Consider the following 14,776-nt stretch of genomic DNA (forward strand, 5'->3'; position numbering starts at 1 on the left):
GACTGGGGGCTCAGGGCACACATCTTTCAGGGTTGGCCCCCGCCGTCTCCTCTCCCCCAGCCCCACCCAAAAAAGGGATGTTTCTGCTCACCTCGGATCCCGCAGCAGCACAGTTTATGAGGTTGTTGTTGGGATTGGCCATCCAGAAGGTGGACACAGCACTGTGGGCGGGGGGCAGAGATTGAATGGCGTCAGACAGAGGGCTACTGGCTCCCACCTTGCTACCTGGGGCGGAGGGGTGGCCCATGTCAGGGACTCTAACGTTGCTTTGATGAGCCTCTTATCAGTGATTTGAGATGCCCTTGACTTGCTCATCTGAAACCCAGTTTTCTCATTAAACTGGGGTGCATGTATGCCTTTAACACGTTCAGAATTTGCATGGGGCATGGCTCTTGAAGGTATAAGCACATTTGTGGGTTAAATCTGAGATGGACCCTAGAAGAACTATAAGTCAGGAGAACCTAGAAAAATGGCTGTCTCTGAGGGAGAGGCCCTGGACTCAGAAGGCTGACTGGACGGGAAGCTCTCCCTCTCTTGCTCTCTCTCTCTCTCTCTCTCTCTCTGTCTCTGACTCTCTCACGTCAAGAAACAGACCAGTGCAGCTGGTGCCCACGTGTACACGCTGTGGGCTCCGAGGTGGCAGCCCTCTTCCTCTCCTCAAAGGAGCACCGTGTGGCCTCAGGGAAAGCCCGAGGATGAGAACAGTGGTTCTCTTTGGCCAAAAACGATGCCTGGGAGGCACACTGAGAAGGGAGAAGTCGAAAACACACTCCTGCCCTCTGTCTGAGCAGCTGAGAGCCTTGGGTGGTTAAGGGCTGTGAGGTCTAAGCCGCTCGGGAACCCAAGAGTGAGAAGTCAGACGCAGGGCTGGGAAGTCGTGTGAGCACGTGCACACAGGCCCGGCGCGGGCCAGGGCAGGGAAAGGGAGGTGCTTACTTGCAGTCCTGCCTGGGCTTGGGGATGTACCCCGGGTAGGAGTCTTCTGTGATCATCTTGCACATCTTGCTGTCACGGTCGGAGGGGAGGAGGGTTCCAGACTTGACAAGGAGGCCGAGGCAGTGCTCAAAGGTGTTGCGTTCCTCTGGCCCATCTTCCGTGAAGAAGCAGTGGCCCAAAGAATTATAGCCCACAACGTCCTTGACCTGCAGGGGGCAAGACAGAGCGACAGTTCGCCCAGCGCCGTTACTCATGTGCTCATTCAGCCACTCAACAAACGTCAAACAACCTAAGCCAGGCACCGGGCTCTGAGAGGGGATCTGGGGGGTTGGAGGTGGACCTGACATGGGTACGACAGAGCCGTGACTTTGAAGTCCTTTCCAGCTGGAGGTGTTGCAACTGAACCCTCATGGGGTGGGGAGAAGAACAAACCGCTAGAGGTGAGCCCGACTGGAGACCGGGGACGAGGTCTTGGGAGCCTAATCTGGTGAGGACACGGCGAGTACACTGCTCACGAGGACTTCATGTGGAGGTCCCACCAGAAAGGGGGGTAGGGAGAGCTCCGTCTGAGCCAGGCCAGGGGGGCTTCTTAGTAAGGCTGGTTCCTCACTGTGCCCTCTCCCGTGGAGGCAAGCCAGCTTTGAAGCCTGCAACCACAACGAGCCACACTTGCAGAAAACCAGAAAATGCTGCAAACTCCAGCTCTTCAATATTCTTCTTGGAATCACAGTCAGTGGGCCGAGTGGAGAAACCACTTGAAGGCATGGAGAGACGCGGAGTACGGCCTTAGCTGTGCCCACAAGCGTCACAGGCTCTCAGACAAGTCTGCCAACCTCTCGCCAACACACTTTCCCCACCACACAATGGAGGAGTCCAAGTCCAGGATCTCCGAGGCCCCTTCCGGGTCTGAATGTCTATGAACTCATCAGTCTGAGAACGAGAAGGTGGGTAGAGGGCCTCTGGCCTGAGCCCTAGCTCCCTTTCTCAAGCAGGGCTCTGTTCACGGGCATCCCTGACAAACGGGCATCGTGCTTCACTTGAACACCCCATAGGTGAGATGCACGCTACCGCCCAAGGTGCCCTGTCCACAGCGGGGCATGAGGATGGTGAGAAACACCATCTGAGATCTTCCATCCTCATGCCCACCCCCGGCGTCCTGACTGCCCAGTGATGTCCCCCAACCAGGGAAGCTGCTGCTCCCCTATGACACCATTCTACCCACACCTAGTAAGTACCCACTGCTGCACCAGGCCCTGAGAAATTCACACATCATCCCCAAACAACTCCCCTGTCGGCACTGTTACCATTTCGAGGGGCGTCCTGTACATCGTAGGAAGTTTAGCAACATCCCTCGTCCCCTACCCACTAGATGCCAGCAGGACCTTCCCAGCTGTGACAACCAAAAACGTCTCCAGGCGTTCATTGCCAAGTATTCCACTGGGGAAGGGAGGTGAAAAAATTGTCCCTGAGAAGCACTAATCGAGGGTAAACACCCCAATTCCCTCCAGAGCCTTTTCTATGGCAAATCTTACCTACTCCCCAACTCCCAGGCAGACGTGCTCTAGAAGCATCCAGAACTAGGACCCTTTATGTCCCAGCGCTGGCCTGGGCTCTTATATCTTTTAATCTTGCTGAAATCTTACATAATCCTGTACTAATTTTTTTCAGAGATGAGGAAAATGAGACTCAGAAAGGTTGAGTGATTTGCCCAAGGTCACAAAACCCACATGTGCAAAGCCAGTTTTCTTTTTTTTTTTTTTTGCGTTACGCGGGCCTCTCACTGCTGTGGCCTCTCCCGTTGCAGAGCACAGGCTCCGGACACGCAGGCTCAGTGGCCATGGCTCACGGGCCCAGCCGCTCCGCCGCATGTGGGATCCTCCTGGACCGGGGCACGAAGCCGCGTCCCCTGCATCGGCAGGCGGACTCTCAACCACTGTGCCACCAGGGAAGCCCCCTGGAACCCCAGTTTTCTGACTGTGTCCATTCACCCATGAGGACGGAGCACGGGCACAACTGCCCTATTCCAGGCAAGCTCTTTGTTTTCTCAAACAAGGGTCGCCTCCTTAATCTTTGGTAATAGGCAAGGGCGTGATCTTGAATGCTACTCAGTGCACCAATAAGCATTTTAGTCAATACCAAGGTCATGCAATGGGACTGCTTCCTTTCCTCCTAGTGAGCTAGGAAAGTTTGTTGCAAATCGCCTGGAAAGACAAGCATGGGAGGAACAGGCAAGAAAAACGTGGGCTGCTCGTGCTGGCAGGGACATCGAGAGCAAGTTCAATGCCTTCACGTTACAGAAGAGGACACTCAGGCCCAGAGGAGGGACATGGAACAGTGTTCAGACCCGGGCCCGTAGCTCCTTTTAAATCCTAGGCACGCAGGTGCCCGCCGTCTGGATCACACTTTGGGTGTCCTCTTTGAATGCAAGTGAGTAATGAATTGGGTACATTCTTATTCTAACAAATGCCTGAATAAGAAATTCCCTCCAGGCCCCTTGAGGTGTGCTCTGGAGAGAAAAGCCCTTTTGGAAAGGAATAAAAATAACTACTGTTTACTGTGAAATGTTTTACACATATTATCTCATTTAATCCTCATCGAAACTACTATTCCCTTTCTACTGATAGCACCGAGACTTAGAAAGCTGCCCGAGTCACTTCTCTTGCAAGGACGGATTGAGACTTGCTTCTCCATCTGTCTGATCCAAAACCTGTGTCCTAATCAATTCTCAACAGCACCAGAAAAGAAACCTCCCATCTTGTGTTGCATTTCTTGCTTCTCGTTAGTAGTGGGGTGAGGTGGCATACAGAGTCCAGAGAGAAGCATGATAAGGTCGAAGAAAGCCCTGGGCTGGGAGTAGAAGACACAAGTTCAAGTTCATCACAAACTTGTGGTGTCATTTGCCTGAGTGTCCTTAGGGGGACTTCTGAAATCCCTTCCAGCTCTGACACTGTACGATTGTTCTTCCTTAGAACATCTCCCAGAATTAGATACTTAAACTGTGACATAGCTTGAGATGGACAGACAGAGATGACAGATAGATAGGTAGATAGTGAGTAGCTGGATGAACAGACACATACGTATGGACTTACGGGTGCTCACTGAATCCCCTCGCATGCTATCCAGAAGCAGCGTGTAAGCTCCCTGCCATTCTCTTGCACAAACTGTATTTTCCCTTTGTCCTTCTGGACATATTCCCTTATGACTGACAATCATGAAAACGATTCCTGAGAGCTGTTTTAAGTCTTCAGCTGTTGTTAGGTGGAGTCTAGGCATGACATTGTGAAGGATGAAACTCCCCAGCTCTCAGAAACTGCTTCAATTAGGGTGACCATTTAGTTTACTGTCTGAACCAGGACATTATCGAGAGGGAAAGGGGGTACCGTTAGTCATTCATCTGGGATAGCAGGCGTAAAATGGAACTGTTCTTTGCAAATCAGGGCATAGAGTCACCCCAAGTGATGACTTCCCCCTGAAACCCGTACACAGTACGAACAAGAAATTACTGTTTAAAACAAATACACACAGAGATGAACTGTATGTCTGATTCTGCCTTCTAGGGTGGGTATGATATAATTCATCTTAGTGAGAAACCTGGCTACAAACAGGATCCTATTAAAAGAAAGACTGTAATTTCTGAGCTTCTGCTGTTTACTTTTCTTTTCTATTTTTCTTTTCTTTTTTTTTTCTTGAGCTGCTAAAGAAAAGAGCCTTGGAGTAGGTGGTAATTTGCTTTGCAGGGTGTGTTAATGAGTTTCTGAATATGCAAATAGAAGCTGGGAAAGGAGACGGAGAACCCAATCACTCTGCCTAATAAGGAGAAGAATGTGTTTTTTGTTGTTGTTTTGCCCCGCTGTGTGGCATGTGGGATCTTAGTTCTCCAACCAGGGATTGAACTCATGCGCAGAGTCCTAGTCACTGGACTGCCAGGGAAGTCCCTAGAATGAGTTTTTAAGGCGGCCCAGGAGCAGTGGGGGAGGAGAAGGAAGGACCCCCACAGCCAGGTGGAGGGGAGGGGAGGAGAGGGTTTTTAAGAAGAGGGACCTGTTTCTCCATTTCCAGTTGATTTCTGTGCTGACCTATCATGCACCCCTACCTCCTTCCCATCTCTTTCCCACTCTGCCAGCGGAAGCCCTGGCCAGTGAAACTTTGTGGGGAAACAAGCCCAGGAGTCTGGGTTCCTCATTTGGGCTCAGGAGGGAAGGAGAGATGAGAGCAGCTCATGGAGCAAGAAATGAGTGAGACCGAATTCAAGAAACTGGAAAAAGGGGAAACCAGGGAAAACAGAAGCCTCGCCCACAATCCCCAGAACTCTGAGACTGGGACAGAGGGCACTGAGTTTCCCACCAAAGAGGTAAAGGAGCTCCAGTCCTCTTTAGTGGAAAGCCAAAGGGAAGGTGTCTCCCTAAGGCTGGAGGGCTTGAGGACTGGCTGCAATCCATGTAGGGCGCCCCCTGCATAGTCAATGTGGCAGCTGTTGAGGACATTCTGGCTGCTCCTGGAGGACATCCTGGCTGCTACTGGAGGACATCCTGGCTGCTCCTGGAGGACATCCTGGCTGCTACTGGAGGACATCCTGGCTGCTACTGGAGGACATCCTGGCTGCTACTGGAGGACATCCTGGCTGCTACTGGAGGACATCCTGGCTGCTACTGGAGGACATCCTGGCCTGCTACTGGAGGTAACACATCTGGAGCAGTGAATGAGGTGAGAAAGAAAGACAGGACATGTTTACTTCTCCCATCCACTCTGCCGTAAAAAAGGAAAAGAGGAGAAAACAGGCAGAATCCGTACCGGAGTCTTTTTTACCTTTCTCAAGAGAACTGGAATGGATTCATTGTTTCCCAGGAAGGAACACTTAGGTGACCCCCGTGCCCTGCCTCAGAGCTCAGAAACACACAGTAAGATGTAGCGTGAGCCCATCTTACACCCACAGCTGTCCACCCCGCAGATAATGTGCAGTAGCCCCTTCCTTTGAAGGCAGCCTTTGCCCCCCATCTGCCAGCATCCCGGAGCTTTGGTGCAAACTCCCCCAGTTTCAAGAAGGACACCGTCAACAGTGTCAGTATCAGGAAAGGCATTTCCCAGGCTCTGCTTTGTAGAACACTAACTCTGTGAAAGGCAAGGTTGTGTGAATAAAGGGCTCTGCAGTGAAATGAGTTTTGACATTGCTAGGATCACCAGCATTAAATGCATTTTCACTGCAACCCTGACAATGCCAGCATGCACGGTGAATCCCTAAAATGGGGAGGAAAGGCACATACTCAGTGTTTGCCAAGGTCATTTAATTATTGGGTTTACTCTGTGTGCTGGGAGGGATACCTACCACTATCTCACGGAACCAGTGAGGTTTACACAGAACACAGGGAAAGAGGCACAGCGACAATACTATCTAATATCATTGCTAAGTATGTCACATGCATTACCTGCTTTAAGGTTCCCCCAAAGCCTTTGAGATGGGCTCTATCATCACCCTCACTTTACACAGGAGGACACTGAGGCTGAGAAAGTATCCGTCAGTCAAGTTCACACTGGCAGGATTAGAACACAGGTTGCTACGACTTTATCCTTTTAACCTCGCTAGTTGACTGTCACCATGGGAAAGGGTGAGTCGGATGAGGAGGGAGCAGGGGGCAGTGGGCTTGCAGGGCAGGAGCTGAGCGCTAGTGTGTGGAGTTACATAACTGAGAGCTGTCACCAGGGCTCAGGGGAACAAAAGTTGCAAAGCCCACATTTTTGTTGAGTAACAGATGCTGGCAGAAATCTTAAGTTCAGATCACTCCTTCCAAAAGTTGGTGGTGAAGAAAGGGAAAGACCAAAGGTGGGCCGCCCCAGGAGGAGGTGGGGATGAGGGAGGCTGTTCTCTGAGGATGGGGGTACCAGTGCGTGTCTAGCAGTGGTGAGGTGGGGCAGCACCTCCCAGCTGGGCACACATAGGAACTCCCTTTTCCAACAAGCCAGTGACTGCCTGTCTGGGGTCTAGGGTACCTCCGGATTGGGGACGGCGTGAGGGAAAAGGCATTCACGATGTTACTGAGTGGCCTCTGCTCTCTAAATGAGAAAACAGTCTTTGTCTGCTGTTGGCCTCCTTTCATCCCATCAGCTAAAAACATCTTTCTAAACATAGCCGTGGGTAAATCCTTAGAGCCAAAACAAAGGAAGCAAATGTGAAATCCTGGTGGAGGGAGTGCAGCTCCCAAGGCAGCCTTTCTGAACCCGGAACTGTCTGCCCCAGTGATGGAGCCTTTATAGGGTGAGGTGATCCCTAACACCCCAACTCCCGTCCAGGGGTGCGGCTCTCAGAGAAAGGCACAGAACGCCCTCCGTTATCCTGCTGCCCCTTTGGCTCAGAGATGCAGAGGCGCGTACGTCGTTGAGATTCTAAGCCATGGCTGTTTGGTTTCCCCTTGAAAGGCCACAGAGATCTGCACGCTCCAGGTCCTAAGCACCAGCTTGGCCGCCGAGCGCGGGCCTGAGCGGAGTGTGGCCGGAGCCCCGCGTGGCCATCGAGATAAGGCTGTGCTGGCGCCTCGGCAAGGCCTGTGCAAAGCACCTGGGCCACCTGGCGTCTGGACGACACCCAGGGAGCTGAGGGATGCGCCCTCCCCGTCTGGTGACTGGCATCCCTGGCGGCCAGACAGGAGGAAGGCTTTGGTAGGCGGGGTCTTCGGGTCCTGAGTTGTCCAAAGCTCTGGCTCCAAAAATCTATCTCTGCCGTGGGTGCAACTCACCCACCTGGCTGTTCCGGAGGTACCAGTTCCCATGGCCACTCCTCGCCCCCTGCCTTCCATGCCCCCCACACCGCTCTCCGTCCGTTGCCCATATCCATGAACTTGGACGCCTGGCCTGTGCTAACTTTCCCCACCTCTCCCCAGCCTGCATGTGCACAGAGATGCTCCCTTGCAGCGCTGCCCTGATGAGGGCCCTCTGGCTCCACCCCCAGCACTTTTCTGGCCCTGCCTCCCCCTACACGAGCCCGTGAGACCTGGGATCACTGCTCAGAGGAAGGTCTGTATTACTAAGATGGCCCAAAGTATCGCATATTATAGTTTCTAACCGAACAGCCATGGGGGATTGCCATCCTGTTCTGCACAGCACATATGAGGAAACTGAAGACCTACGTGACTAAATAGCTTGCCCAAGATCATCACACAGCAAGTGGGTGGGAAAGCACAGCCTTATGTCCACAGGGCAAGTATGTGTGTGTGTGCGTGTGTGTGTGTGTGTGCGCGCACGTGATTGCCCAGAGGTTCAGAACAGCTTCCACTCAAATCAACCCGGATCTGGAGTTACAGACTTCTCGTAACCTTCATATTTTTCTCTCGAGGAACATTAGACATAGTCGAATTTAAGTTAAACTTAAGGACAAAACTTCAGAACAAATGCTTAAAGCAGGTCAAGCTCCTAAGGCTCAGAACTGGGGTGTCTCCTCACCAACTCTACGCTGTTCTTTTCGGCACGTGTTCTCAGCTCAGTCACCAACTGCCTTCCGTGCATTCACTCGGCACACCGCGCGAGCGAACGGGACCACCAGACGCCTGCTTCCAGGGCCCAACCTGGGCCAGGCCCCTTGGCACGGCATGTCCGTGTCCTTTGCTCCCCATCTTACAGAAGAGGAAACAGAGGCACGGAGACGACCTGACCCAGGTCACACAGCTAGGAAGTGGCAACCAGATGGGAACCCACAGTGTCTGGCTCCAGAGCCCAAGTTCATCCTGTGTCTTCTACTGCATCCCTAACCTTCCGAATTTATTCGAAATCCTGTTATCTTTCTGCTTTTGCCAGAAAACATCTCCCTTTGCCTCTTTCTTGGACCCGAAAAATAATCCCATGTCTCCCAGCAACTACTCCAGCTGCAACCCTCTACCCTGCTGCTGGGGGAACCGGCCCTGGTTCCTAGCCAACATTTGCACGTGAGCCCAGCGGGCAGGGCACCGGGTCTTGGGTCTCCCTCGTGGCGCTGGCCCCTCAGAGCCCTATGTGTTTGGTGTTATGTCCCCAACCTGATGGAGGAGGGAGCTGAGGTTGAGAGAAGGTAAGCGACTTGCCCGAGGTCCACAGCCCATGACCTGTGGACCAGGCCCTTCTAGACTGTGCCCCCAAACCAGTGCTCTCTTCTTTATACTCGGTGGGTTTTAAGTCAGAGCACTGAAAACACAGCCACAGCAGGCATTCCTTTGTAGGAGCACACTGAATAGACCTGAAAGTGGCTTCACCCGCCACACACTGACAGGCTTCCTCATCTTCCTATCCCCGTAGGCGTGGCGGGAAGCTCCTTATGTTTGGATTAAAGCAGGGGTCACAGACTCAAATGCCCACGGAGGCCAACAGGCAACGAGATGAGTGGCCCTGCCTGGGGCATTTACTGTAGGGTACTAGGAAGTGGTGGGCATGGCGTAAACCAGAGAGCATAAGCCCAGCTTGGTGGGGTGCTATGACTTTGTCTGAATCCATTGTTGCCAGGCAAGAATGTGGGTCTCGTGTTGCCAATTCCAACTACTTTTTAAGAGAAGCCAAGAATGCAGACTTTTATGTGAAATCTCTACATTTCTAAATGATGAAAACTAATTCAAATGGTTCTTGAAACACTTAAGGCAAGCAAAGCACGTCTGGCCACCAGGTTCAGTTTGCTGGATGCCGTTTCGTGCCATCCAGCTTAAAAGTTCATAGAGGATATGAGCTTAGTGCATTGAAAGAAAGTTCCACTTCGTGTAAAATTATCAAATGCTTCTCTAAACGTGACATAAACCAAACCAAACACAAACTGGATTCAGGGCATTTGGTAATGTCCAGCTTGAAAAATTTATGGAGGATATAAGTTGAATTCATTTAAAGAAGGATCACTTTAGTGTAAAAATGATCTGTGCAAATCAAGACAAGCCACACACACACACACACACACACACACACACACCAATTTACTAATGAAGGCGTTTCTCCCAGGAGTGCTTGCTCTGATGACACTTGGTTCAACAGAAGAAAAGGGAAAAGGGCCACTGCTGCCACTACCTCAAGCCTGTCAGGCAGATGCCACAGTACAGAGTCTTGGCGTGACCCCTGCCTTGTCTGCAGTTAACAGATTTGCCGTGGCACACAGTCATGGAACGATCCTTGGGGAAACCAAGGTGCAGCAAGAGCTAGACTCCCAGTGACCACTAATTGCTCACCCATCTCTGTAGCCTGGTGCCTTTGGCAAAGATACACCCCTATTTTCTCCTCCTTCTTTGGTCAGTGACCTGTTCTCAATTGATACTGTTCTAAAATCTGAGCTCAAGCCCCAGTGGCCCTGGACCAAGTGACTAGATCTAAGCATGCTGCCACTGCTAACGGTCCCTGGGCCCAGCAGCGAGCAGACCGGCATGCAGGGAAGGGATGAGAGGGTGAAGGGGCTCTGGATCCCTGGCTTCCCCGGGAAGGATGTGCTCACCAACAAGCCATTGGAGCCGTGGACAGTGACGCAGCGAGAGAACGTGTGGTGGATGGAGAGGTCCTTGACGTACGTGGGCGGGTCGTAGCCTCCCTTTTCATCCACATCGCCCGCCAGGTGGAAGTGAATTGGGTACTGACCCACCAGCTGCTGGCCCATGTTCTTCAGCTCCACGCCCTCCAGGTGTGCGGCCTTGAACCCCAGTGCAAACTGGGAGAGGAGAGCCCAGAGTCAGAAGGAGTCCATGAGATGCTCCCTGATACCCCTCGCTGCTGCCCACTCTCCAGAAATGCACACGTGTCGTCTTCAGTGTGCTTTGCTGATCCCCACCTCGGGTACTCAGTGAACGAAAGACATTCTCCGCAAATGGGTTAAGACGCCTGACTCTTCCCACCTCAAGGGAGACAGGCTGCTGCTAATAACATAGGAATGTTGCAAGGCAATGAACTGCTTGGAATCAAGAGGTGCAGCGGGACCGTGCAGCGGCTGGGGCTTGCCTCAACCCTCTTTTCCTACCTCCTAAGCCACTGAGTGTTATAAGAAAGGGATAACCCTGAGGTAATCCGGGGGAGACTGGCAAACAGCATGCCCTAGGACGGTTGGGGAATCCAGGACAGGCTGGACCTCGGGGCAGTAAGAGCCCGTGCTTGGTCCACCATCTGAGGCCCTCTCCTGGCTGTAAGAAGGGGATGCTGAGCTCGGGGTCTTTGTCAGTGTGAGTTGTGGGATGCTTCACATGCTCACGTCATAGTATACCCAGAGCCATTCCTACACATTCCAAAGGAACCACCTGATCACACTCAGTGTCTACACTCCAGGAGCTCACCAGAAAAGCACAGTTCAAAAATGATTCCTGTCCCAAGCTGAGTTCAGCTAACTTCTACTAGAGAAGGATGACTTAAGGACAGGCTAACCATGCCTTCCAAAAATAGGTGTCAGCTGGAACGCCAACTCCAGTAGTGGCTGCCCTGAGAGCTGTGTTAAGAATGATTCTGAGGCCTAGTTTGGGCAAAGTGGGAAGGAGTGCTCTGATCACTTAGGGATTACTCTCAACATGGGAAATGGGGTTGCAGCAGCTTGCGTAACATAAACCTGCTATTTCTGCTTTAGTCTCCCTAATGAGTTTCTCAGATGAAGATTACACCACCAACTCTGTCCCCATCTCATCCCTTGAAACGGACTGGAAATACAGAGAAGAGTTTTTGGAGGTTGCAATGACTGGGAAGCACTGCTAGCATTTAACGAGCAGGGGCCAGGAATGCTAGAAATCTTATATTAGGCCCGTATGACAGAAAAAATGGTCTTACCTATGCCAGTAGGTCCCCCATTATGAACTCTGTAAGTTTCACTCAATTATTCCTTTCAGTTAGATTACCAGAAAGTCTCATCCTTAAAGCATATGATTTTAACTTCTAAAGAACTGTCTTTACAGAACACCAAGGTAATATTGTTATTCTACCAGCTTTAATCTCAAATCATTGGAAGCAATGACCTCGTGAAGAACATTGGGGTGTCGTCTGATATTTAACATGCCAGATAAAGGCACCTCACAGAGAGATGCAAAAGGAATTCCTCTTTGAGTTGAATGCTAGGAAAACATGAGCTCCAACGAATTGGTACCATTTTCTTTCACTGCGCAATGAGAACTCTGCAGCTCATCATATCTGTCTTGGTCTTGAGTCTCCACCAGGAAACTCACAGGTAAATGTAACGCTAGAACTTCTAGTTCTTCTCCCCTGTTTATCATCTTCTCTGGTTTTTGTTTTTGTTTTTTTCTTTGGCCGCGCCATGAAACATGCGGGATCCTAGCTCCCCAACCAGGGATCGAACCCACGTCCCTTGTGGTGGGAGCACAGAGTCTTAACCACTGGACCGCCAGGGAAGTCCCCATCTTATCTGTATTTTAATGGATCTATTGCAAATGCAAGTTTCTGTGAGTTAAATGCCCGTTCTTTTAGGAAGTGGCCAGGGTTAGACAATGAAGAAAGGGAACGAAAGCTATGATTGAAAGTTGAAAATCAGGAAGGCAGTGTGACACGTGCCATGTGACTGCAGGGTAAGAGACGTTCCTCTGTCATCTCTCTTGTTCCCAAGTATGGACAGATGGAATTGCACACAGAGGGATAGTACATAAGACCCCTCCAATTTCCAGAAAGGTACCCTTCCCTTGGTCCTACCTTTTGCCCCTCCATCCCCTTTCCTACCTAGAATCCCTGCCTATAGGCTGGCATCGCTGGAATCCTCCTAGTTGGGTTGATGGCCTCAGCCAGGCAGACTCATACCTTGATGTGGCCCCCAAAGGTGTCGAAGTCAAAGAAGTTGCAGATGTGGTTGCTGTAGGGGTAGCATTCATCCTCCATCTCCCCCATCACCACGATATTCCGGCTCAGGAGCCCAACCTCGGCCCGCATGTCCACACCATCTACCTCCTCCCCAATGTGCAGGTACATTGGTTTCCCTAGGGCAGAAAGGAGGGGAAGTGGGAAATCAGAGGTACTGCGTGTGCCCACTGTCTTCCAGGGCCCTGGAAGCCAGGTGCTTCCGCTGCTCACGTGGTGCATGGTGGTCCCCGCGGCCCCGAGTCCCATTTTATAGAAGAACGAAGCCCAGGGAGGTGAAATGACTTGCCTGAGTGAAGAGGCAGGATTCACAGCCATGCATGCTTATGTCTGAAGCCCATGGCAAAAATGACTATTTCTCCCTCCATTTCTGTCCCCTCTTCTTGCTTGTCCGTACTAGAATCTTCTATTTTAGCTAGACACAAGGCTCTCCGGGACAGCCACATTTCCCAGCCTCCCTGCAGGTCAGTGTGGTCACAGGATAGCAGAAGGAACGTGTGCACCCTTCAGGTCGCTCCTACTCTACCATAGGGCTGGGATATGGACGCTGTTGGTGGGCCAGCCTCGCCCATCTGGAGGTGGCAGAGCAACGTGAGAGAAGAAACCCAATCTCTGGATGATCCCACAGAGCTCACGCCCTGGACCGCCTACCCGTTGGGAGTCTTACAGACACAAAACAAACCCTCTCTTGAGAGCCAATGCTTTAAAGCAGTGCAGATCCATATTCTGCTGAAGTCGGCAAATCTACGTTCTCCTCAACCTCCTGTAGAGTGTGTGTCTACAACTGAATTTTCTAGAAAGAACTAGATTGGAGCTTCTGTGTCCAGCACTGCCGGGCTCTGGATGCCACTATGGTAGCATATAGAACAATGAAAGAAAGCTTGCACCCCACTCTGTGTTGACCTCACCACGACCTCCCTCCCTCTCGCTGGCCTTGGAGGAGAGGATGCTCTCTCTCTCGTACCACTGACCTCAGCCCCAGCCCCTCCCATAAGCTCAAGAGCCTTGAATCCAATAGCCCTCCCCTGCTAGTAGCTTCATTTCATCCCTCATTTGGGTTCATGTTCTGTTTTGAGACTCGTCTAGGCCTTCCTATCTTTATTTTTTTCTTGATGTTATAATTTTTCTGGAAGTTTTTTTTATTGGAGTATAGCTGCTTTACAATTAGGCCTTCCTATGTTTAAAAACTAACAATCATGGGCTTCCCTGGTGGCGCAGTGGTTGAGAGTCCGCCTGCCGATGCAGGGGACACGGGTTCATGCCCCGGTCCGGGAGGATCCCACATGCCGTGGAGCGGCTGGGCCCGTGAGCCATGGCCGCTGAGCCTGCGCGTCCGGAGCCTGTGCTCCGCAACGGGAGAGGCCACAACAGTGAGAGGCCCGCGTACCGCAAAAAAAAAAAAAAAAAGAAAGGTGCAGGGTGACGGGAGTTTGGAACTTTGGAACTGTCTTTGATCGTCACCTCCACAACAATCCCAAACTCTTCTCTGGAATAAAGAGACCTCAGGCTGCCTCTAGATTCATCTGGTCCCTGAGAATGCTGACCTGCCTGGTAGGTGCTTTCTCTTCTTTTTGATGATGTAATTGTAGAGACAGCAACAACCTCTCATGTCGATTCGCAGCCTGAACCACTGGGCTTTCACTTGACTTGAGCAACAAGGCACGGCTCAGCCCCGTGACACCACTCGTGCCCACGTGCAAAGGCTGTGGTTATAAAAGCCCTGAGCAGCACCCACTGATGGTGACCTCACCCTGCTCTCTCATCCCCAAGGAGCGCTGGCTTCCCTGCCCACCCCTTCACCCAGCTTACATCCCGTGGGTGGCTCTGCAGCCTTTTAAAGGATGTTTGTTGTTCTGGAATTCTGCAGACTCAGGGAGATGGTGGTTTCTTTGAAGCATCTCAGTTTAAGATGTGAGACGGGTGCACGGCAAAGCTGAGAAAATATTCCCTTTGGAATCGGTATTTGCCTCCTCTGGCTGTTGTAACAACTTACCACAAACTCAGTGGCTTAAAACAACAGAAATTTCTATTCTGATAGTCCTGGAGGTCAGAAGTCCAAAATCCATTTCACTGGGTC

The 14,776-nt window shown here is 51.5% G+C and overlaps 1 protein-coding gene across 1 annotated transcript in view; it reads right to left on the reverse strand.

The window, feature by feature from the left end:
* Positions 1–14,776, reverse strand: part of CEMIP (cell migration inducing hyaluronidase 1) — a gene marked incomplete at both ends in the record, with an annotated part of 71,161 nt that overhangs the window by 26,745 nt on the left and 29,640 nt on the right. Inside the window, 4 exons of the mRNA XM_082648889.1 lie at positions 92–161; positions 937–1,142; positions 10,361–10,570; positions 12,643–12,818. Of these exons, the coding sequence (XP_082505015.1) occupies positions 92–161; positions 937–1,142; positions 10,361–10,570; positions 12,643–12,818 (662 nt within the window). The remainder of the gene's footprint in view (positions 1–91; positions 162–936; positions 1,143–10,360; positions 10,571–12,642; positions 12,819–14,776) is intronic.

This window comes from Grampus griseus, assembly GCF_964374135.1.
Source record: "Grampus griseus genome assembly, chromosome: 2".
Lineage (NCBI taxonomy): Eukaryota > Metazoa > Chordata > Mammalia > Artiodactyla > Delphinidae > Grampus > Grampus griseus.